At 39.9% G+C, this 23,900-nt stretch overlaps 2 protein-coding genes across 9 annotated transcripts in view; both read right to left on the reverse strand.

Moving 5' to 3' along the window:
• Positions 1 to 193: 193 nt before the first annotated feature.
• arrdc3b (arrestin domain containing 3b) lies at positions 194 to 8,810 on the reverse strand. Its single transcript, XM_004572799.5, has 8 exons — positions 8,213 to 8,810; positions 5,213 to 5,294; positions 3,542 to 3,689; positions 3,119 to 3,221; positions 2,749 to 3,005; positions 2,117 to 2,270; positions 1,876 to 2,030; positions 194 to 1,400 (listed from the first exon to the last, which is right to left on the reverse strand). Exons 1-8 carry the CDS (start codon positions 8,490 to 8,492, stop codon positions 1,323 to 1,325), a joined length of 1,257 nt encoding a protein of 418 aa, XP_004572856.1. The 5' UTR covers positions 8,493 to 8,810; the 3' UTR covers positions 194 to 1,322.
• A 4,898-nt stretch (positions 8,811 to 13,708) lies between these two features.
• The window catches only part of mctp1b (multiple C2 domains, transmembrane 1b), a 37,551-nt gene continuing 27,359 nt past the window's right edge, over positions 13,709 to 23,900 (reverse strand). For all 8 annotated transcript variants that reach the window (XM_076886833.1, XM_076886832.1, XM_004572797.3 and 5 more), the window contains 13 exons: positions 23,158 to 23,344; positions 22,975 to 23,068; positions 22,760 to 22,862; positions 20,025 to 20,127; positions 19,135 to 19,236; positions 18,819 to 18,893; positions 17,548 to 17,667; positions 17,346 to 17,456; positions 17,210 to 17,263; positions 16,530 to 16,639; positions 16,273 to 16,382; positions 15,487 to 15,584; positions 13,709 to 14,675 (listed from right to left, as the gene is read on the reverse strand). In XM_076886833.1, coding sequence (XP_076742948.1) covers positions 14,604 to 14,675; positions 15,487 to 15,584; positions 16,273 to 16,382; positions 16,530 to 16,639; positions 17,210 to 17,263; positions 17,346 to 17,456; positions 17,548 to 17,667; positions 18,819 to 18,893; positions 19,135 to 19,236; positions 20,025 to 20,127; positions 22,760 to 22,862; positions 22,975 to 23,068; positions 23,158 to 23,344 — 1,339 coding nt within the window. In that variant the 3' untranslated portion in view covers positions 13,709 to 14,603. The remainder of the gene's footprint in view (positions 14,676 to 15,486; positions 15,585 to 16,272; positions 16,383 to 16,529; positions 16,640 to 17,209; positions 17,264 to 17,345; positions 17,457 to 17,547; positions 17,668 to 18,818; positions 18,894 to 19,134; positions 19,237 to 20,024; positions 20,128 to 22,759; positions 22,863 to 22,974; positions 23,069 to 23,157; positions 23,345 to 23,900) is intronic.

The following is a 23,900-nucleotide window of genomic DNA, read 5'->3' on the forward strand; positions in this document are numbered from 1 at the left end:
GTACATAACGCTAAAATTTAGGAAATGTTTTGTACTGTACTGCTTTTTGATTAATGTTTTAAATTCCTGGAGAATTCCCTGCCCGTGATGCTAAGCTTGATTTTTGCAGTTTGTAATCACTGACCCACTGCAGTAGTTTCCTGGGTGTTATTGCAACATATAAGAATGATAACAAATACTCAGATCCACCGTCTTATGTTATAAAATAAATCTTTTATTTTATCAAAAGTTGATCATGACAACAATATAATGCGCAAATGGAATAGACAGCAACAGAGTATATGAAAAACTAGTGCAAAAGAAAAATCACAAATACAAAAATATATTGCACTTGGTAATCTGAAATTTTACGTGGAAGAAGTCATGTTTGGACAACATTCTCAATTTGATATATGCAACTGTAAACATTTACCTTTTATGCTTTGCCTTTTTCTTTTTTCTCTTTTTTGCAAGCACAAAGCTTCTGGATAAATCTACAGCAAGAGAAGCTCTAGTTTAGAGCTGAAACCAGCAGGCGACTTGCGGTATTTTATCTTAGTTAGTTGCAGTTGTGCTTTTTCTGTGGACCCAGTTGGGGTTTACACCTGGTCTCTAAACTTTCTTTCCCTCACTCACACACACACACACACACACACACACACACACACACACACACACTACGTGAGCTCTAAACGCTCGAGGTGGTCGTTGATGTGACACATTTCTGCATCAGTGATGCCATCTGTCTTTTTTTTTTTTTTTTTTTTGAATCTCAATGAATTTTCATCTTTGTTCAGGGGGGACAGTGGGGACAGTGGCAGCTTCAGGCCACAGTCACAAGTTCAGCCATCTGAACTACTGCAGATAGCTCTTATCCTGTCACTAATGTGCCCATTTAGAGTGAAATATTCTATGTATACATATACATATATATATACTGTAGCGTATAGGCCTGCGGCAATCTGCAGTATAGAAAACCACTGATAGTAAAACAGTAATAACGGCATGTGCAAAATTCACTGTGAGGCAGGAGGAGGCTTCTTCTGACCACTTGGAGTAGTCTTTGTTCTCTGCCTTGTCAGAGTCATAAAGTGGTGTTAAAAAACTGTCTTTTTTTGCCATGTCTTGAGCACACGATATGGCGGATCCAGCACGGCATGAAATCCCTGGTCCATCACTTCAATGGTCACCAAATACTCTCTCAGCTGATTTTCCCCGGGTCAGGCAGAGTCCAGCCTTATTTACGGTGATATATAATCTGGTGAGAAGCTGGCTGTGTGGGCCAGGTGGCTGAGAGCAGCTCTGTCTTTTTGTGCACAGGCTTCAGCGATCCCGGACTCTCCTCAGCGGGAGGGACAGGTGTCAGGTCTCCTGACCTCCACAGTCCCTTGCACCTCCAAGGGGTCAGGATAAGGATCGACCTAGAGGGAAGGGGTGGAAGGGGAAAACACAGCTTTATGACTACAGGATCCTCGTGAAGTGATAACTATAACACTGAAAAAAGGTGAAGTTTGTTTTTGTGAGGCAAATGTATTTTTGTGTGTCATTAGCCTTTATTAGTTGCGTCTAAATCTTGTACCCATACAGGTGCTGCTTCCTAATTCTGTTTGTCAGTGATTTCACTTTGTTTTGGATAGGTCTGAAAATCATAAAAGTGGTTCAAATTCTATTTGTGATTTGGGCTCACTGAATGACATGTTATTTTAGATGTTTTTGTGTCTTGTCTGGATATTTTTTGTACAAAGACTGGACTTCATTCTAGGTCTGTTTATGTTGTTTGGGCACTTTTCCTGTGAGGCGACGATGTGTGTGTGTGTGTGTGTGTGTGTGTGTGTGTGTGTGTGTGTGTGTGTGTGTGTGTGTGTGTGTGTGTGTGTGTGTGTGTGATAAAAGTACCTCCGAATACAGTGGCGGAGGCAGATATCTGAACTCTGTGATGTATGTTAGCAGAGATCCGCGGTCCTCACCCTCCGCGTCAGACCTATCACATCCCTGCAGATAATCCTGCCTGTGAGACTCTGATATGGCCAGCTCACTGTAGCTTGGTGGAGCTGCAATAAACAAACAGGCGTAAGTTGACATTCTGTACCCTGTGCACATAAACATGCATGCAAGCATCTGCATTTACAGTACATACCCTCAGGTCTCTCTGGCAGGCCCAGCCAGCTCAAAGTGCTGCAGTTGCTGCTGATGCTGGAGGTGCGGGTGGTGCAAGCATGAAGAGGTATGGTTCCTATCACCAACGGCAATGAGAGTGACAAATTCAAACCACCTGGAATGTCCACGTACACCTGCAAGCAGGAAGCAAACATGCAAAGGAGACAAGTGAATGAATGTTTTAGTGTTTTAAAAGCAGGTTTATGATGAGTTTATTATTGTTTAAGGCTATCTGTACATCACAAGGAAGTAATATGTCTTTTGTTTTTGTACCAGCTTATTAGCCAAATAGTGCTAGGGTATTATAAAAAGGTTAGTCAGTTAATCAGATAATCAGTTCATATAATCAGTTAATCAGATGTCAGTAGCAAATAATTGTTTTTCTTTTGTTTTCTTTTATTTTTCGAAGGCATTTTTCATTGGATTTAAAATAGTCCAACGTATTTATCAAGTTGACTTTGAATGCAGTTTTATCAGACAAATGTAACCTTGCAAATATCCTGTATTCTGAATCCTTTGTTTTATGCTCCTGTCAGTGTCCCTGAATAAAATCAGCAAAGGGAAGCTTGGCATCATATTTCATTTAACATATGAAAAAACATGTGAACTCACCACAAGGGCGTATTCTACTTTGATGATGGGACAGTCCAGGATGGAGGGGGACACAGGAGGGATTTTGAGCAGTTTTCCCTCCCAGCTCTGGCTCTTCCCTTGTGGCAGAGGATCTCCTCGCACATTGGACACCAGCTGCTGGATCTCCTTCCCCTTCCCCTTAGCGAAGAAGGTCTGAGTCTGGTAAAGCGCGGCCTTAGGGACCACAACGCGTGATGAACAGTTCTCCACCTCAGCAAAAATTTGGATTGACTCACCTTGGAAAGAGGGGAGAAGAAATCAGTCTGTCAGACTGAGAGAGAAGCAAGATAAGTGAATTCCCAAAAATAGAAGAGAACACCTGGGGGAAGTTGTAGGAGGTGTGGCTTACCTGGTGTGTAGCCCTTTCGCTCTATTTTGGCACTGAGGGAGATGGGGCCTGAAGCACAGAACCAGCAGCACAGCGTTTTCTCCTTTGTACCAGCCTGAGGGGCCTGTTAACACATATGACCTCTTTAAACTGCTGGCAAAAGATTTTAAAGAAACAGCATTCAACTCAGAACCTGGACCCTTTAAAGGAGCAGTTTGACATTTTTAAAACCACTGTTTTCAGCATGAGAACAATGCAGCAATGGAAGAAGAACTAAGAGTAACACCACAATAAAAGCTGTCTATCTTTTTATTTGTGTGGATAAATAACATGTTACTTGTAGATGTGTTAGCAATGTTTCCAGTCTTAGTGCTAAGCTAAGATACACAGCTGCAGTGCACTGGGAGTCATACGGATCTTTCCTCGTAAAGTGAACAGGCTTACCAGCAGCAGGGGGGTGTTGATGTCGATGTGTTCAAACACAATGAACTCCTTCTTCACTTTGACGGGGAGCAGCCATGGACGGTGCAGTTCAGCTTTCACCCAGTACCTCACACTGCCATGCTTCCCTTCAAAGGAAGTCGCCAGAGCCCTGAGAAAGAAAAAGAAAAGACGGGAAGGGAGGACGATTAAAAAGTGTGGGTGGTCTGTGGTTATGCTCTGTGTGCAAGTTCAACATCCTTTCCTTCAGAACAAGAACCAGTACAACAAGTCCTGGTACTCAGAAAAAAAATAACTGAAGGTCAGCGTCTCTTACTGCTGTCCCTCATTTTTAAATATACTATCAAAACCTAGGGGTCAAATACCTCCAAAGGTTCACAAGGTAAAACTCAGGGTCCTGGTATACAAATCTGTCTCTAATCTTTGTTTAATCTTCAAAAAAAAAAAAAAATTTAGGTAACTGTACCTGTCTGGGCCTTCAAACAGTTATATAAACAAAACCATGTGACAAATACAGACGGCAACAGTTACTTTAGTAAAATTTGCTTATAGACATCTGAAACATGAAGCCTCAGCTACAGTTACACAGGTCACGGAGCAGGTTCATAGTCGTAAGCGAAATCTTTCTTTACAAGGTAAACAGTAACCGCATTATTGTGCCTCTATACTGATACTATTTATTTATCCATACCCGCTCCACCCCCTTATTTTCCTAATTTTGTATTTCATCAGATACATTTGTCTGATTACAAATGTTTTGTTATCCAAGTTTCAGATTTTTTACATCATCAACAAGATTGATGTATCTCTCAATTACTTTGGTTATGTGAATATTAGAAGGTAGTATCTGTGGAAGATATGTTTTTAATGAGACAACATCAAGAGTGGAGACGGCAGTTAGGTTAGTGTAGATCGTACCGAATTAAGACTGATTAGTTTTATGTAATGTGAAATATTAGCTAATGGATACCACCATGGCAGTTTTGTATATTTTTGTATTACAACAAAAACATATTAGCTTAAAAATGTTAATTATACATAATCTGGTCCACGATGTGGAAGCACTCATTTGCAAAAATGTCCAGTGAAGAAACTAAATGTCAATTTTGGATAATGTGGGAATAAAATAGAAAACAGCTCCTCACAAACACATTTTTCTCTGTGCTGCGTTACATTTAAGTTCCAGCAGAAAATATATAAAAAAAACAAAACAGGAAGTAGAGAGCATTCAGTTTTCTTTATTAATGTATGCATTTATTTCTTCACAGTCATGTCAGCAACCATGTCATGAACATGTTTTCACATCACATTTCTTCTTGTTGATCTTTGAGAATTTTTTTTAATCCTTTTGTTAAATTCTGATTATAAAAACAATTTGGTGAGTTTTCAATACAGTTTTAATGCAAATTATGTAATTAAATTACCTAAAATCAGGTGATTAGACTTTTAAATAAAACTGTGTGGAATAACTAGTTCACTGACATGAGGCAACAACAAAAGATTGTTTTATTGTAACAGGACAATAGTTCTAAATCTTAGGTTTAATCTTCAAATGTTTCTTCTCAAGACTGTAAAATTGTAAAACCTCAGCTCTGATGAAAATAAAGAGAAATGCAGTGAAGGGAAGAATTAATGATGAAATTCTCATGTACGTGTAGGTGTACGTGTACTCACATCTGAGGCAGGTTGAAGCTGAAAGCAAACTCATGTAAGCCTGGGTGCAGGACAGTCACGCCCTCCTCTGGACAGTCCTCATCTGAAAGACAGAGAACACTGAGACTGAGTACACCTGCACACTGCACCTAGCCTCCTACATTTTGGTACAAGCTATGGATGCACAATGTCAGGTAGCCTTATTACACAATGAACTCCAATTCACCTCAGAGGGATTATTAAACACACACACACACACACACACACACACACACACACACAAAGAAAGGCATTTGATCACGAGGACAAAAAGGTTTGGAGATAAAAAAAAAAAATGGCACAATTGGAGATGGAAAAATGGCAATACATTTTTAAAGCAAAACTGCAGATTCTCCATTTGTAGCTTCCAGATATGCTGCTCTTTGTCATATTAAACTTTGCTATCAGCAGTTTTCAGCCTCTGAAACAAACAAGCCCTGCTTTACCTGTGCCTGTAGGGTATTTACAATATAAAGCACCATGAGCCAACCGTACTTCTAGATAAATAAAATTGGATTGGTCTTTTATACTTAATATATTTGCTTTGTTGGTCAATCACAACAAGAATTAAAGATGCCACCCTGGCGACCTTCTGAATTTTATGAGGTTATGCCCTAAAAAATGGGTTGTTGGCTATATCTTACACTTTTTGGGAAGCACTCACATCCAGTCTTCTCTCTACTGTCACAAAATTCATTTGAGAAACTCTAGTAACAGTTGTTTTGCCTGAATGCGAAAAAGCAGCTTGTTTGCGGTGTCAGAGGGCTGCCAAAGCAACACACCCTGTGGGAGAAGCAGCACTTCCTCATTTCATCTCTTATTGTTTGTGTGTGATATTGCGTCTAAATGCTCCTGCTGAACTTCAGCTTCTTTCCACCTCAGTTCTGCTTCGTCCTCAGTCTCTGCTGTTTATGTATGTCTGTGTTTGCTATGAGAACTGTCATCAACGGCCAGTGTGTGTGTGTATGTCAGTGCGCGTATAAGCGTGCGCCCTGTCAAGTCACCGGCAACACGGAGCAAGCAGGAGTAGACCGGTATGAACCAGACTGAGCAGCTTCCTTCAGCTGGAAACTCCAACGCAGGCATTACAACTCGTCCTCCCATTGGTGGACAACGTGACATGAATTTGCAAGTCTCGCTCTGATTGGTTCAGCCCCGGCAAGCCCCTGCCCACAATTAGCCCAGCCATGTGGTGTGTGGCATGAAAGAGGAGAAGGTGGGGGAGGTAGAGAGGAAGGGTGTTATAGACACAGTGACAGCAAACTCCAGGTACCCTGCCGCTCTCACGCAAACTCTGAAACCACTGAACGGATGAAGGAAAAACGTCCTCTTCTACAGTCATGCCCTGTTATCAGAAGACACCCAGCTAGTTTCATCTTTCTTTTCTTACAGGCACTTCTGTGCTTAGAGAAAAGAGATATGACCCACGTAGAAGCAGAGTGAGTGAGAGTTTAGTGTTGAGGTTTTTGAAAGGGTCCAAACATGACCTTCAAGTTAATTTTACCAGCTGAGCTGAAATAATACTTAAAGTACTTTTAGCAAGCAAAAATGATGATATGTCTCCAAAGTCACCTTTTAAATGCGAGTGGTTACATCATTAGACGCTGGATATGTTCTGGTTTGGTTGATGTAAACTGTAACAGTCATTATTCAACTGAGCAAAGGATGACAATGATGAATTTTTTAACAGGAGATATGTGGAATATTCTGCCCTTCCATCATCTGCCCAAAAGAATTTTTATTTTAATGAATGAAATGACAAATAAGCCACTTAAATTGAGTTTTCTATCTACTGATTAAAAAATTGCATTTGTTCAAAAATACTGACAGACCTTTAAAAACATACAACGACTATTAATGGTAAGTCAATCAGTTAAACTTAAAAAATTGCAAATTTCTGATACTTCAAGGCTCGGACTTTTGAAAATGTGTTACTTTTTGTGTTGTCACATTATTGTACTGTGATTTGGTCAAAGTGAGATCTGCAAGGAACTCCAGGATGTTGTAAAGATGTCTTCAACTTACAACAAAGAGCCAAGCTGCATCTCCTGGAAGCTCATGAGATTTTTTGGAAGTCTTCAGAGACAGCCACCAGGTGGATGCAGCACTTTGTTTAAGTCTAAATACTCTGCAAGACCTGTGAAATTGTGTCTTTTCTTATTGACCTTTCCACCATCCATCGTTGAGTAAACAAAGAGCAAAAGCTGTGCCTCTAGACTGCTGGGAAAAGAAGCTCTGTCCACAGACCAGACTCCTGCAGGCTGCATCGTTTCAGTTTTGAGATTATTCATCTTCCCAACCTCTAATAATTCAAAAAAACCTGCTGAACAGACAGTTCACGTGTGACCTAAATCCTTGATGTGACATGTTTTACTCTTACCCAAATCATCTGGTCCTCCAACACAGGTATACAAGTGTTAGGAGCAGCAGCTGATTTTACAACACGCGCTGAGCGTCAGCCTGGTCCTCCCCCCTCCCTCTCTCGCTGGCAGTTTCTGAACAGGTTTGAACCGCTTCTAACAAAGGGAGTTGCCTGTGCTAGCCTAGTTGAAGATGTCATCAGTAAAAAGGTCCTTGTGCCATTAGTTCAACCAAAATGTTGCTCTAAAATACGAAGCGCCATGTTTTCGATTTTGCTCTTTTTCATCAAGTGTTTCACTGGAAGATTTCAACTTTTTCCCTCCTCCCTGTGATGTCAACATCCAGACAGTCCGCATGTAAAAGCAGACTCCCTCATCCCTTCGCGTATCAAACGTTTGCTTTAATAATTGGTTTTAAGTGAGGATGGATCGCGCCTACAGCTGCTGCATCAGTACCACTGCCCGGAGGGTCCCGGTGTTCTGTGGCTCTGGCACACGATTACGCACTCCGCGGTAAGAAAGTTTGGGGACGAGCTTCTGTCAAAAGTTTGCAGTGATCAGTTGCGCCGCACCACTTCACACAGATCACGAAACAGCAGAAGAAAAAGGAGCAACTCCTTACCTCTCTCCTCTCCTATCAAGGTGTCGTAATGATGCAGGTATTCCACCTCCTCTGTGTAGTTCTGAGTATAAGCCGTGTTTGCTCCGGCGTTTCTCGACTCTGTCCACCGGACCTTGGCGACTCCTCTCGCGGTTATGTCCAAGCTCTTGACCCGCACATCCCCAGTGACCTCCACAACAACCCTCCCCGACACCAGGTCTCCTCCGGAGAACACCGGCAGGTTGTTCTCATTCAGACTGTCAAAGTAGATCGCCAAGGCCCTCACTTTGCCCAGTACCATGATGACAACGAATGGACAAGTAAACAGGATGAGGAAAAGTGTCTATGGAGAACAAGTTGTGAGTAGAGCCGTGTGGCACAAATGCATGCGCCTCGCTCCGGGTGCCCAGCGCAGAGCCGGGTCTGCGGCTGTCAGTGATGGCTCATCTGGTAGCTGATGGTCCGCAGGAGATCTGCGCCCTCCTCCTCCGAGTGCGCCTGTGCTTCTCTACCGATCTTTGCTGGCGTCTGCTTCCAGCGCTGCGCTCTTAAAGCTTAAAGCTGGCCAGTTCGTGCGCATGTGCGCACGAACTGGCCAGCCTGCTTACACAGAAAGGAGCACGGCTCAGCCTCCGCCGCTGACATAATACGACTTACAGACAAGACGTTTGCCAACTTGTCCCCACAGGGTTTGTCACAAAATGAGAGTTTTTAAAAATAATCTTGGAACGATAAGACGGTTTGTGGAAACACACAGGCACAGTGTGCAATAAAGAATTGAATAAACTGTTTTAATGCTCCCAGTTCCTTATTAATGTGACGTATTGTTACTTAGACGATTAAGTGACTGCTGCAACAGGCATAGGCCATATTTACTGAGGTATCAAATGGCGATTTAAAAGCTATAGTTTTACTTTATCTAAAAAAAAATATCTTAAAAAAAAAGTGTTAAAAACTGTAAAATATTTAAGTTAGCTTTTTCTGTTTATAAGGTGGAGTTTGTGTTTAAATGCAATATCAATGGAAGAGTATCCAGAGGGGATTGTGCAATACCTTTTAGACAAACGACATTCAGTAAACAGGTGTTATCAGTGAAAGGTAGTGAGATTTGGAACAATATTTGAGCTGTAATAAGAGAATGTGCTGCCTTCAACACATTTAAAACTAATCTCAAACGATGGCTAAAGAGGAATCAGATTCATGATCACTAGCTTGATATTAATATGTGTTATCTTTAATGTTGTATGTTTTTATTTATTTGTTGTTTTCTGTTTCATTGTATTATAACATTCTTTGTTGTAATTTTATGTATTTGTTGTCTGGATTAGATTGTTGTACATTGCCTGATGGCGTGCTAAATTCCTTATTTATTGTGTTTGTCTGACCTGCCAGGGACTGCAGATGCAAAGTAGACTTTTAGCTAATTCTAGAATATTTACATTTATCCACTGTCCCTTTTAAATAAATAAACTATTGTCCTGTTGATGACCCAGTTTTATCCAGGCTTTAGCTGTCAAACAGATGGCCTCACATTTGACTCTAGAACACTTTTGTATGCAGAGGAGTTTATGCTCCACTCAGTGACTGCAAGGTGCCCAAATCATCATCCCTTCACCAGCAAGCTGACAGTTGGTCTGAGGTGTTTGTGCTTTTTGGTTTTCTCCAAAGGTGCTGCTGTGCACTCTCGACAAACATCTCCACTTTGGTCTCGTTATTCCAGAAATCTTGTGGTTTGTTCAGATGTATCTAGGGATGGGAATCAAGAACCGGTGCTTGTAGAGAGCCAGTTCCCAGTAGTTCTATTCGTTGGAAGTGTTAGCCTGCCTGCCTATCTATCCTGCTTATTGATTCCACTTGCACATGCACTACAATCAGCTGAATTAAGTGTGCAAAGTCACAGCAACAGTTGCTTTTTCACAACAACAGGTCATTTTACAGAGAAACCAGAAAGTAATGTAACAAGAATTAATGAATTACTTTCTCCTGGGAGTACTTAAGTAACATAATCCATTACTTTTAAGAAAGTAAGTAGTAGAACACTTTCTTGTTAAGCGAGACCTGCCCTCCGCTGGGAGATTGCACAATGATAAATTTACAAAAGAAAGAGCAGCTCATGAATTAACAGGCTTATGTCTTCTTCTTTTACTCTAATTGACGGGGAATGACAGATTCCCAGGAGAGTGTTATAAGTACTGAGGGAAGAATTGGTACCATTATTGCAAAAGATTTTTAATTATACTTCAAAACAAAGAGTCCATACCCCCAGAGTGAGGCAGTCATTTTGGTTATTCCCAAGAGCTGGTCTAAACAGAGTCTGTGTGTGAGTACCCTGAGTGATGGGAGTTATTCAGACCATGGCCCAGATTTGTAGGCAGGGTTTGGGTGTGGGGTGCTAATGTTTGTTAACTGTCCAAGTGGCCCAGGAGAAGAAGCTGTTTGTGAGGCTATAGTTGTGTAGTCATTGAGGCTGTCTATTCTAGTCTTTTTGTTGTTGGGAGTGATGCTGGAGGCCTTCAGACAGGTGGGAATGGTGGCGTGAGTCAGGGAGAGGTTGAACAACCTGGTGAGGATCCCTGCCAGTTGGTCCCACAGACCAAAGTCTGTGGGACCAACTGGCAGGGATCCTATAGCATACCAATGTGTGCCGCATATTGACCAGTCAGTGTAACGAGCCAGGATTTAAAAAAATATACACAAATATACCATTCTAACAAAAAGATTGGAGGAAGTGATGCCCTTTTTAATTGATGAGGATCAATCCGCATTTAGAGCTCAATGTTATTACAATAAGGGAAACGGAGTATAACATTTTTCTTCAGGCAGACAATACCATGATCAGAATTCAGAACGAGGAGTTTCTAGATTAATTAACTTGTTGCAGATGCAGGGTATACTCTTAATATTAATGTTTAAACTTCCCCTAGTCTCTCAAGCTATGAAATACTAGGAGACCTTGGGAGCTACTTCTATATGTTATTTGGGTATAAGATTATGAATGTAGTAAATTTCTATTGAAAATTATGCACATATCAATAAAAAGAGAAACAAGGCTCTTGATAGATGGGCTCTCCTGCCATTAGAACTTGAGCAGAATAATGGTGGGAAAAACTAATATCTTGCCCAGACTGCTCTGTTTGTTCTAGTTTTGCTTATCCACATCCGTGATTACCAGTTTAGAGAATGAGACAAAGTGATAAATAGATTTATTTGGAAAGGTAAATTTCCTGGCGTGAATTATAAGCTCTCCAGTATGACACAATGAGGGAGGGATGGGCTTACCAAAGACTATTATTTATCAGCACACATAAAACTGTTATACTTTGATGGAGTCAGAAAACAGGAAACTCATAGAGCTGTCTTTATTAGGCAGGCCACTGCAGATGTTCACACAGTGGCCTTTCTAATAAAGACAGACTTTATATATTATCGATACTAAAATCATCTCAGACAGATGTGAAGTTCCTCATCAAGATTTCTTCTTATATCTCCAATTCAGACATTACTTTGAAAAGAGTATCAAAGGACTCATATGAAGTATATCAACTATTACATTATTACATAGATGGCTTCTTTCACTCCTCTTCGAGTGACCCACACCTGTTTTCACACCTTAACTCATGTGATTAATCAGAAGATCAATAGCGGGTCAAAGACATGAAAGGACGCTCCCAATCTGTCACGCTGGAAAGATTCATCACAGGGCCTTTCTTGCCATGTAAAAGTCTTCTAAATGCTTGACATGAAGATAAAACTAAGTCTGTCAATTCAAAAGCACAAGAAATAAAAGTTTTACTTCTTTCATAATGGTAAGATAAAAAAAAAAACAAAAAAAAAACATCCCATTCTCTGTTTGTTTTCTCTTCCTCCTCACCCCCAAACTGGTCACTTCTGGGATCTTCTGTTCATGAAAAGAGATTTCCTTCTCACCACGGTCTCCCTCTCTCTTCTCACCATCCTCATAGGGGATTGTTGGGGTTTCTGTCTAATCCAGTCTTGATCTCACAGTTCAAAGTGGCCTGACATTCAATATTTTGGTGCTATATAAAACTGAGCTCAAATAGATGGGCAGAGAGCAAAGAAAAGACATCAGTTAAAATCTGGCTTTGCACAGTTTTGCCTGTTTTGGTACTTCCTCATTCAGCATGTGTCTGTATGCTTTCTAAACTAGTTTGCATGGAAGCGATATTCACATAACTTTCTTGCATATTGGTATGGTGCAGGCTTCTGTTGAAACAGCTTAAATCCACTGTTTTTTCACATTTCACACCCTGAATTATAACAACAAGATTTTCTTAAAAACGTAAAACTGAAATATAATAATCTCTGACCTTCAGCTTTCTCAGAAGTGCAGTGCCACGGTTTTCTCCAGACATGGCACACAAAGTGAAGGCCAAATAATTAAATTCCTGGCCATTTTAAGTCTTTCAGCAGTTTTCAGTCATTTCAAGTCTCCTTTTTTCCTCCTTTTCAAACTTTAAACACAAGGCACACAACACCTTGCGAAGGCAATCATGCTCACATCCCATGTCTCAAATTTTGCACTAAAATCTCATCAGACAGGCTGTGAGAAGATTTGACAAATCAGACTGACAAACTGAACTAAAAACATTTCCTGTATACATTGATTTTCTTTCAGGTGAAGTTGAGAGTATATAATGATGTTTCAGTTAGCTCCCACTTTATTCTAAAAATGTAGCTTTTGTTATGCTAGTGAATTTAAAATGTTAGCACATTTAGTTCAGTTTTAGTCAACTAGAAGTCAACTGATACTTCTTGTTAAATTGACCCCAAGGCATCTTCTACCATCCACCATGACTTAAGGGGTCCCCCTGCTGGTAGATAAATACAAAGCCGTTACTGGCAAAGGGAGTTAAAACTCAGAACCTTGTTGCTGGAGTATTGAGATGGTAGTGCTAACTGCCGCCATCCATTTATCAGTGAAAGTAAATTTTGAAAGTAATCTTTTAGTTGGATGTTTGAGTTACAATCCTACCCCAGTGTTTCTTTGTGCTACAGTGAACTACTTAATAAAAAGAAATCGCTGAATTAATTTCATAAGCAAAAATTTGCAATAAAAAGTCAGAAGACTACAGCTTAAAAACAAAAATTTTACATGCAACACAAATCTTTGAAATTCAAATCTTCTACTTTACTCTGAATTTAAAATTCACTTTTCTCATTAACACTTTTTTTCCCTTGTGCTAATTTACTTAAAGTTAAAAGAACTCAATGGATTTATTTAGTCTGTCAAACATTATCATCACTGACACACTGCAGGCAGTCACTGTTTCACAAGAAGTGAACAGGAAGGGTGTAAATCTGTCGGCTTCATGGTTTAGGCTGTTTTAATTTGACCAGAGAGAATCCAGCTCCCCCAGGCCTGTTCCCAGTAAGCCCTATTCATGAGTCCCTCTATGTAGACACTACTTACCACCTTTGGAAATATAATGAATCTTTCTAAGGGATCTGCTCAAGCTCACTTTGTAAACTGCATATCAGACACAGAAAGCCATGTGGGTCTGTGTAGAAATATATTTTGCCAGAGGAATGCTACACACTTGATACAGTCTGTCCTACTTTTGGCTTCATTCCAACCACAGTAATTACAGACAGTGCAACAGGAAACAGAGAGAGATAATGTGCAGCGCGACAGACGTAATGATCTGGTGGTAAGAGTAAACAGTATCAGGTCAGTGCAGTTTGCAGAGATAAACACATTCAGCACCTTGCATATAATTTCAGTCATGCAAAACACATACAACCAGCAGCTTACGCAGACATGCAGATCACATCAGTGATTAAAAAGAACAGATGACGAGTAAGTCGAGTAACACTAAGATGTGGTCCAAAAAGGCAAAAAACAAAAAGAAACAGAGAAAGCAAACTGGAAGAAGTGAGAAGCAGACAAAAAGAAAAAAAACCCACTGAGCTGAGATGTTAGTATTTCATCTTTAGAAAGAAATGTTTCCTGAAAAAGATAATATTTCCAAATAGGAGATTTTATTTACTGTAGGTGTATAAATGCATGCAGCTCTATCTTCAACATAGCATGGGACGCTGGCATCCCGTTTGAAATGGCACAAACATGTTGAGAGAAATCAAAAAGCTGGAGATGCAATGCTTACATGCAAACAGAAGCACATCTTCATTACATGCAGACTCTGGGACACACTATACATGTATACTCATGACAATCATTATTATTACCACAGTTACTTAGTTTGTGTGCAGAGTTCTTATGAGAAATGAGAGAGATTAAAAAACATGAACAGCTTCGTCTTGTCTTTTAAAAGATTTAGAAAATCAGTGTCCTTCCTCAGTAACAAAAAGAAAACACTTAACAGTTACAACTTCTCATAATAATTAAAATTTACAAGAAACATATAAACAAGATAGTTTACATTGTTTACAGCTAGCTCAGGTTTGTCCTCCGGCGTTTGCTGGGGCTCTGCCCGGGGTCAACTTTCAGCTCGTGATACTGCATCTGTCCATCAACACAAACAGATAATACTGTGACAACAGACAGACTCCAGCTCTGGTTCATACAGTATAGAATCTACCTAGAGCAGCACCAGTGACCTAATCTAACAACACAGGCCCAGCTTCACTTTCTTACAGAGAAAACACTGAGCTTTCTCTCTGGAAACAGCGTGAAGGGGAAATGCGCAGTCAGAGGTTGAGGGCAGCTGGGCAGGATCAGGAAATTCATTCTCTGAATGATTCCTAAGAGCTTAGATGGAGCACAAGAAAATCCAGGAAAGTCTCCTTCTGAAAAACCACCACATAAACCTGAAACCTGTATCTAACCACACCTGTACAAACGACCACAGAATATAAATTACTGATGTGCTTTTAATCAGGTTACATGTGTGTGTATGAGCAGGTCTCATGTTATCTGCTGCGTGATACCTGTAGGTGTTTATTAAAGCCACACACAACACTAATGCTCAGGCAGCTGTCGACAGCAAACAGGACTATGTGCTTCATCTATCATATAAATGTGACTTTAAAATGCTTTTCTATGACTTTAATGAAAATGCAAACACAGTAAATGACAGCTGTGTGATTCACTTAAATACTGTTCTTCCAATATGTTGAAAAGGAAACATTTCCAGTATTAACTGTGTCCATGCAGTACACTGACTGAGAACTCAGGGACTGAGGCGTGAATGCCTCGTGAATGACAGCCGCTGTAGCCTGAGGATTCGTTTTGTGAAACATCCTGTTCTGAAGTTCTCCTACATACGATGTACCTCTATTTACATGCTTTCTTCATGGATTACAAAATTACCCACCACTTGAACATCAGAGGGGACTCTGGAAAGGAAGTCAAGAAGCTCGTTGTTGTCGATCATGTATGGATCACGAAGTTTCTTGGTGAACTTATTCACACCTGCAGAAAAAACAACTGTTTGAGGACTAGCAGAGACCAAGCAGTCCAAGCTGAGACTGAGTCACCATGGTTCATTACATGATATAAATACAACAACACTAAGGCAAGATCTACAAGATCTTTTTGGTAACCATCAAATCAAGTTGCTTTGATAAAGTCCCATGTAAAAATGCTCATTTGCACTATGAATTAAGATGGTTGCAGCCTGGTATTTTAAAGAATGCCATAACTAATATAGTTTTTATTCTATTACTGTGTTACCTGGCAATAAGTAGCAGGTTTCTCTTCCAGGAAACTGCTTGCTTTAAAAGCTAACTCTACTCTCACAAATATGGTCCAAAAACCAACATGGTGAGCATAAATCATTTAGAACATAGAGCCCAGAAGATAGAAACAGGTGGATGTTTATCTAATTGGATTCCCATTAGATTAGTTACAAGTTTACCCACAACCTTAAAAAATAAAAATAAAATATGAGCACTAAGTATTTCATTAAACATCTAGAAGGGCAGAGACCTCATCCCCCTAAAGCCAGGACCATATTTCATAATTTTGAGGTAAACGATCTGGAGCCTCACAAAAATGTAACTGAAACTCCCTTTCTCGTGCACCAGCTCTACACCAACATAGCGTAACATTTTTTTGTCTGTGTGTGTAGTCGTCTGTGTGTTGTGAAATCAAGACTCACCCCATGCAAGCACGAGGTATCGTAAAGGTATGAGGTAGAGAAGAAATGTGGCCAAACACAAGGCAGTGATTGCCAACCAGCTTAGAAAAGGCACGGTCCAGTTAAAAGTGCTGCGGGTAGAAAAGGACAAAAGAGCTCATTAAAAAAAAACATTCAACTGGATGTACGTGAAAAATCACAAGTCACACCTAACAGCTTCACAACAAACAGCTGCAAAAAGGAATCAGAGAGGAAACTTGTTAACCCAGAAAACATACTTCTTCACTCTCTCTCCAAAGGACGCCACCTCATCCAGAGCATTCTGAACACTGATAAACACGTCCTGAATGGCGTACAGTTTATCCATAAAGCCTTTGGGCTCTGAGTCCTGACAGGGACAGGAGAAACATCATGAATACATAGGCATCATAGGCATGACTGTCCAGATGGTGATTGTGAAGTAATCTTTCCGTGTGTTTGTGTAGGAAAACACATCTTGACTTTGGAAGCCTTATCTTGGTTTTGAGGAACCTGAGACAGCTAGCTAGTTGTTCTTTCTAAAATGTCAGTCAGCAGCATCTAAACCTTCAAAATAAAAGCCCTAAAGACCTTAAACTCTTTAAGGACTTGAACTTTGTAAGACTGTACACAAAAAAACTTTTTCTTAAATGTTTGAAACACTTGTACTACATAAATTTCTAACAAAGAGCTATTATTATTATTACGAGGTTAATGGTCACAAGAATGCCAGATGCTACTTTTGCATATTTGCCTTCATATTTTTTAGGAAACTAATATTATATAATGTAATACTGAGCATGCAGATAGGCAGAAACACATTTTTATCTTTGAAGGCCTAAAAGGCAATCTGGGATAAGCCAAACACCTGTTTTCCTCTATTAAGAAGTCTCTCGGTTAATATTACATATTAATGTTTATAGTTTTAAAACATCATTACCTTTTCCTCTTTATCATCTTCATCAACTTCCCATTCAAACATGCCATCCATGGACTACAACAGAAAATGAAGCGATTATAACGTTGTCTGAAAGAGGAGCGCTTATAGAAGGCCTGCGTTTTACTTGTTTTCTCACCACATCAGCTCCATCCCTGCTGGAGCAGAAGAAGTAGTTCCACACAAGTAGAAGCAGCAAGGCTAGTGGCAGCATGTAGAGCTCAAAATTCCACACCACCACCACAAACAGCTAATAGAAAGCAAAACAACATGACACTCAGTAGATCATTCATCGGTCATGTGTACAGGGATGTGTGTGTGTGCATTACTGCCTTTCATACCACAAAGGAGACAATGCTTCTCTGTGCAGACTCCCATTCAAAGCAGCTGTTGATGAAACTTCCCCAGCTAATCAGCACCATAATGCAGCGCTTGACTCTGTTGAAGTTCTGCTGGAGCAACTGAAAGACACAAAGATGTTTCTAAACATTTCAGTTGTTACATGACCTAAGCTGTTCCCCCGAGGATGTATGCTTGGACCACTCGTGTTCATCATTTACATACTGTCACAGATAATCCTCAACCATGGCTTAACTTCCTCTTCTGTGCAGACGATTAGCAGCTCTATATAACTACCAAACGCTCTGCCTAGCAACCCCCTTGATCCCTCTTCACTTATTAAATGTCCTTAGGATGTAAACACCAACAATATAGAGCTCCTGGTTGTGGCAATGCTTCAGAATTAGATTTACCTCTTCTAGTTCGTCTAGTTAAAGGCTACGTCTATGGTTACCAACAATGGTCCACACTCTGAGCATCATCCTGGAGTGCTCTTGTGACCAACATAACAATATAGAATAGAAAAGAAATATGCGTTATTGTCCCTCATTGGGGAAATTCAGAAATTCAGCAAAGAGACAGGCAGACGGAGCACGCAAAATCACACAGATTAATTAAAAAAAAAAAACAAGAAACAAGAGACTGTACGGAGCAAATTTACAACATAAAAAAATACTGTACAGCTATTAAAAATAGCATATTCAGATTCAAAGAAATATGCAGCTGATTAGGATAATTAAAAAAATGTACAAATATATTATATATTACACAATTTCCTTAGGGATTATTAAAGTATTCTGATTCTGATATAGATACAAATATATACTTTTAGCACATAGTTGGCCTTCACTTTCCTTTCACATTGTCCTTTCTACTGGAAGTCCTGACAGTCCCAGTGACTCTGCAGTCATGGTTCACAAACACTCACATATGAAGTCCTGTATCTAGACTGGCTCCCACTAAAGTATCACAAAGACACAAGATCACAACAAAGTCTCTCTCCTCCTCACTCAACATCTCTTGAACCTTGTTCATTTCTACATCCTTCCCCCCCAACCCAAACTAACCTAAACATTGGGAAAATGACAGATCCCTTGGCACTTTGGAAAGTTTTCCTCTTAACACCAGAAATCTTGAAATCTATGACCCTTTTCAGAACCTTTACTCATATTTGTATTGTACTGGCTGGTTGTTTTTTAGTCTCAAGTTATAGAAGAATGATAAGTTTTGTCACCGGTTTGAAAAAACATCAGCAGGAAATACTGATACATACTTGCTTGGAGACTTTTGGTTCTTCTTCAATATATTTCTGTTCTGCAGGAACCACAGTCCTCAAAGCAGCTTTAACCTTAAAAAAGAGAAACACACAATACGGTCTGGCATAACATTTTCTATCTGGTCCAGGAGTTTGTAAAAAGTGGATGTACGTATTGTAGAGGTTTTACATTTTTATTGATTACATTTAGAAGCCAAAAACCTTCTTGACATAAATGTCCTGAAGAACTATGTAAAACCACAACAAAAGCCAGCCTAAAGTCTTGCTTTGCTTAGTTCTAAAATGAGCATTCACAGCACAGCGTGACTCTCACAGCGTTGTAGATGACATCAATCTCTAGGTAGATGCACCCTTTGGTCGGTGCTGTCAGCTCCTTATTTTTCAACAGGTATCCCTTCTGCTCGCCATTACGAACCTAAAACACAAAAACATAATTGGGTTTGGCTTTAGTTACTTTAACTGGTTATCGATTGTGGGGGTTTGTCTGTATTAATGTAGTCGCTTTACCTTACAATACAAAGCGCCTTAAAGCGACTTTTGTTGTGATTTGGTGCTATATAAATAAAAGTGAATTGAAACTGAACTGATTCTCTGTGATTCAAAAAGACTTTTACATGCTCAGTGGATGCATGTAAGACCAATCTAATGGGCATTCTCTGTTTTTTTAAGCACCTTGTAAGCTTTCAGTTTTCATGCTGCTATTCAAGGTACTACAAGCAATAATAACAGTCCAGCTACACACATGACATTTTGATCATTTGAGTTTCTGAATAAGTTTAGTATACTAAACATCCGCAAAATAGCTACTACAAGAATGAACTCTTTTTCTTTTCAAAGCCTGTCTGGGTTTGTTTTATATCTTAAAGATAGGAGCATCGTAACGTTGGTACTTGTGCCAACTCAGCCAGCTGTAGCTTATTGCTGTTCTCTAAGTCTCAGAGTTTCTGTGTTGATGGCTTCTTAACCCCTTTAATGAAATGATCAAACACATAATATGGCTTGCTATGTGGTGCTACCACTCTAAGAACTGTGTGCTATAGATTTGGAGAAATTCCAATATTTTCTTTGTCTGAATCGTTTGCACAATTTGCCTAGTGTCTGTTCATTACACCCATACAGCTGGATGCAACTCAACAACCAAACATGTTAGCACTTTACACACATACACATCGTGTGTCTTTCATATACTTTTATTACACTCACATTCAATAATGGAATTGCCACTTTTCCCAGGAAGTCTGCACTCCTGTCTCTGTCTTCATCAAACACTGTCACCTCCAACACAGAGTGAATGTCTTTGACATTACTGAGGAAAAAGGGGAAAAGTATGGTAAATGGACTGGTTCTTATATAGTGCTTTTCTACTCTAACTCAGCACTCAAAGCCCTTTATACAACTTGGCTCATTCACCCATTCATACACGCACTTTTTTCTATGCTCTTACTATGTAAGTGCTTTCTATCTAACATTCACACACATTCATATAGAGACAGATGCATCAGACAGCATCTTGGGGTTAGTATCTTGCCCAAGGATATTTGGCATGTAGATGGGGAAGAGAAAGACGGAACAGTTCATATGTGGAAATGTATTCAATATTTGGGAAGTGGCATCCCCTGCAGCTTAAGAAAAACTATCTATGAACACTATAACTTTTCTTGAAATTAATAAACCCATCCTTCACCCTTAATATAATGCTGTGTACCACAGCTTTGATCCTGATGTCAACTGTGAGTACGCTAAAACAAAAAGTTATCTAAGAGCTCTGTCAGAATGAAAGACAACAAGGCCAGAGGAAATGGCTGACGTCCTGTTGATTGATGTGTCTGACTGAAAATCAGATTTTGTTTTGTTTCTGATTGGCTACAGGAGGCTTTCAAAAGCAGCGCTAGTTCCACTTCTATTGGCATCCACCTCAGAAATCACCAGTCGGTTTGGCTCTACTTCATACATCGCTCGTGGAGAAGCTCATACAGAGATACTCATTCTTAGGGCTGGGTATCGGCTCTGATTTCTATAACTGATGGCCAATGCGATTCAATTCAGTTAGATTCAGTTTTGACTCAGACAGTCAAAAATATTATAATTTGATTATTTATCAGCACATATCCATATTTTATATCTATGTATAAAAACAAAGCTGACACTTATGAGACTTCCACAGAGGCGTAAGCATCACAGTAGATGCCTTTGTGTCGAAGTAACTGAGGATAAAACACAAAAACATAAAGGAGATTTTCCTGGCCTGGCTTGTTATAGCAGATAACCCCGTTAAAAATATTCTGCAGTAGATCATGTGGAGCAGGGAAATTATTTTACTGCTATTGTTAAATAATTGTCATCATTACCATTGCATTAATAATATAATCTGGAGTTTATATTGCATTCAGGGGTTGAACAGTGTGTGTCTTTCAGAAAGGCTAAAAAGTCACAGGCTGACAGGAAACAGGCTTGCAGAGAGTTGCAGAAGCAGGAAGTTATTTTGAGCAGCAGGCTAAGACGAGGCTTTAACAATGTAACAGACAGCTTTAAGAAGGCCTTAAGCAGTTATGACTATTTTATACACAATGCATATCTGTGCTTATTAAAGAGTTGGAGCTCGGTCAATTAATTGGGGGTCGGAAGCTTTGTTCGGCGCGATGTTCGGACAATCTATTGTGCAAGTGACTTGGAGCCACAGAAGGAATTGCAATACATGCTTACAAAACACTTATATATCAGATCATTTTATATTAAGCTTTTAAGTAGAGGTTCTTGGTTAAAACATTTATTTAGTAGAAGACATACACATAGTCTCAGTGAGCCTCTGGTCTAGTGAAAGCTCAGAAGTGCAACAGGTGAATTGAGAAAGAGCATTTGAGGACGAGACACAATTTTGAACCTTAACAATCAAAAACAGAGAAAAACCATGAATCAATATATGAACATTACCTGATGCTGGTTACAAGTTACAGAGGTTTTATTAGAGACACAGCCTAGCATTTTGTAGTTTGGCATGATTTGTAAAAGTTTACATTTCTTTGGTATTAAACAGCAGAAATTAGGCTTTCTTATTGGAGGTCATTTTTTTAAAAAAGGGAAAAAAACAAAACTGGGGCCGACAGCACTGAACACAACGGGAAACTGGTGCGTAATAAACAAGCGAATAATGCAGAAAATAGAGATTTTTTATGGTAAACTGGTAAATTCACGACAATGTTTTTTTGTGAAGCGCAGTTTTGACCTTCTTTTGCTGCTGGTTCAGTGAATTGGGTGGGAGTGACGAAACCTGCAGCATCAGAATCTGTGAGATGCCTCTTTCAGCACGCTATGGTGTGTCTGTGTACGTGCCACCATATTAACATGGGGATTCACACTTTGTGTTTCCATCTTTGTGCTGAATCTGCTTACTGGCTCTTTAATCATTTGCTGTTTTAGCTGTTTGGTGGTTGTTGAAATGATTTCCGGAGCTTTAACCTGAGATTCTGGCTTTACTGGCAAAATTACATTCATATTTAAAAATCACATTCTTCAAATTAAAATCGATTTGAGTCGATTTTTTAAACCCACCCCTCCTCATTCTACTCATCCATAAACTTTTTCCTCTGACAGCCAAGAAGGCTATATATGTATCACAAAAAGCATCCAACTCAATAATCATCATCTGTGTCACCTGCTTTTTAATGAGCTTGATTTGTTAACAGCTTATCTGCACTGAGCAAAGATTCATGAAGTCACAAAATTGCCGTGAAGTCACTAAGGCTTCAGTAACAGCTAAAGGTCCAGGTTCTTCTACTACCTAATTTAGTAGCAACACACAGAACAGTTACTAGAAAACCATAACCAATAAAATACAGCAAAGTGGCAATTTTCATGCATATATATTTTTAATACAAGGAGTTGAAACAAAGGAAATGGTTTGCTTTTTTCCTGGTTTTCACTGATAAATGTCAACTCACAAGGTGAAGACTTTGTTCCACTCTGGATTGAGGTTCTTGTAAACGGTGTGTGTCTGCAGCCTGTCATTGTTCAGCTCCAGCACACAGAAAGGGTCACTTTTACCTGAGCGACCAATCAAGATAATGATAATGGATGAATCACAGTAAGAATGAAGAATAATGCAAAGTATTATGAGCAAGCAAAGGCAAGAAATCAGAGTCATTTTTTCATTTACCGGTTACATCTGCAACCATGAGACCTTCTGCTCTCATCACCTTCACCTGTACTATGCCCACATCTTTTAAGTTAAAGAATGACTTCGTCACACCCTGCACAAGAAAATTGAGCACAACAGTGTAATATGTGTGTTAAGATGGTGTAGTTATTTCATCTGAGTTGCCCTCAGCGTGCTGCTTACATATCGTTGGAGTATCTCTCTACGCTCCTGTGGGTCATCTAGCGGGGTCACAGAGAGGTCGGCGATAGAGACAGCAGCCGAAGCGGTTAGTGTGACCAGCAGCACAACAAAGCCTTGAGACTCCTCTAGTGGCAGCTCCAGGTGATGCGTCTGCTCCTTAGCAAGAGTGGAGAGGTCCAACTGGCAGCTGAACCACATTCAAAACAAAACACACCGAGCTAATGAGCTGAACATTTAAGTAAAAATGAAGTTTGAACCAAAAACTGTTGCTATCTATCTATCTATCTATCTATCTATCTATCTATCTATCTATCTATCTATCTATCTATCTATCTATCTATCAACACACAGACAGACAAACAGACAGATTGGGGGGCATTGCCCCCGAGTGCTCCGATCAGCACAGGTACCACTGTCACTGACCACTTCCTTCACCCCTTGGTATTTCTCAACATTGTAATGTTCCTATGCCTGATGTTGCTCTCACTTGGTATAGTTACATGTATCTTCCTTATCTGATTCTCCACCACAAACATGTCCAGTTGGTTAGCCATCACCATCTGCATCTGAAAGCTCGGACATTCTCAACCACCCTAGGAGGCGTGTCCTGCTTTGACCTCTGGTAGGATTTCTTGATATCAGCCTCTTCTTCTGTCTGTCAGTGGTACATGCAGGCAGGGGCCTATCCTTTCATGATGGTTCTTTCTCTTTTCCTGTTCTTTCTCAGGTTTCTGATACCTGAG

Source organism: Maylandia zebra, linkage group LG7, assembly GCF_041146795.1.
Source record: "Maylandia zebra isolate NMK-2024a linkage group LG7, Mzebra_GT3a, whole genome shotgun sequence".
Classification (NCBI taxonomy): Eukaryota; Metazoa; Chordata; class Actinopteri; order Cichliformes; family Cichlidae; genus Maylandia; species Maylandia zebra.

Coding starts and splice junctions, on each gene's coding strand:
- arrdc3b (XM_004572799.5), bottom strand. CDS start 8,492: ATGGTACTGGGCAAAGTGAGGGCCTTGGCGATCTACTTTGACAGTCTG. Junction 3,690..5,212: donor AGCTTCAACCTGCCTCAGAT/GTGAGTACACGT, acceptor TTTCTTTCTCAG/GGCTCTGGCGACTTCCTTTG. Junction 1,401..1,875: donor CTCCGCCACTGTATTCGGAG/GTACTTTTATCA, acceptor CCTTCCCTCTAG/GTCGATCCTTATCCTGACCC.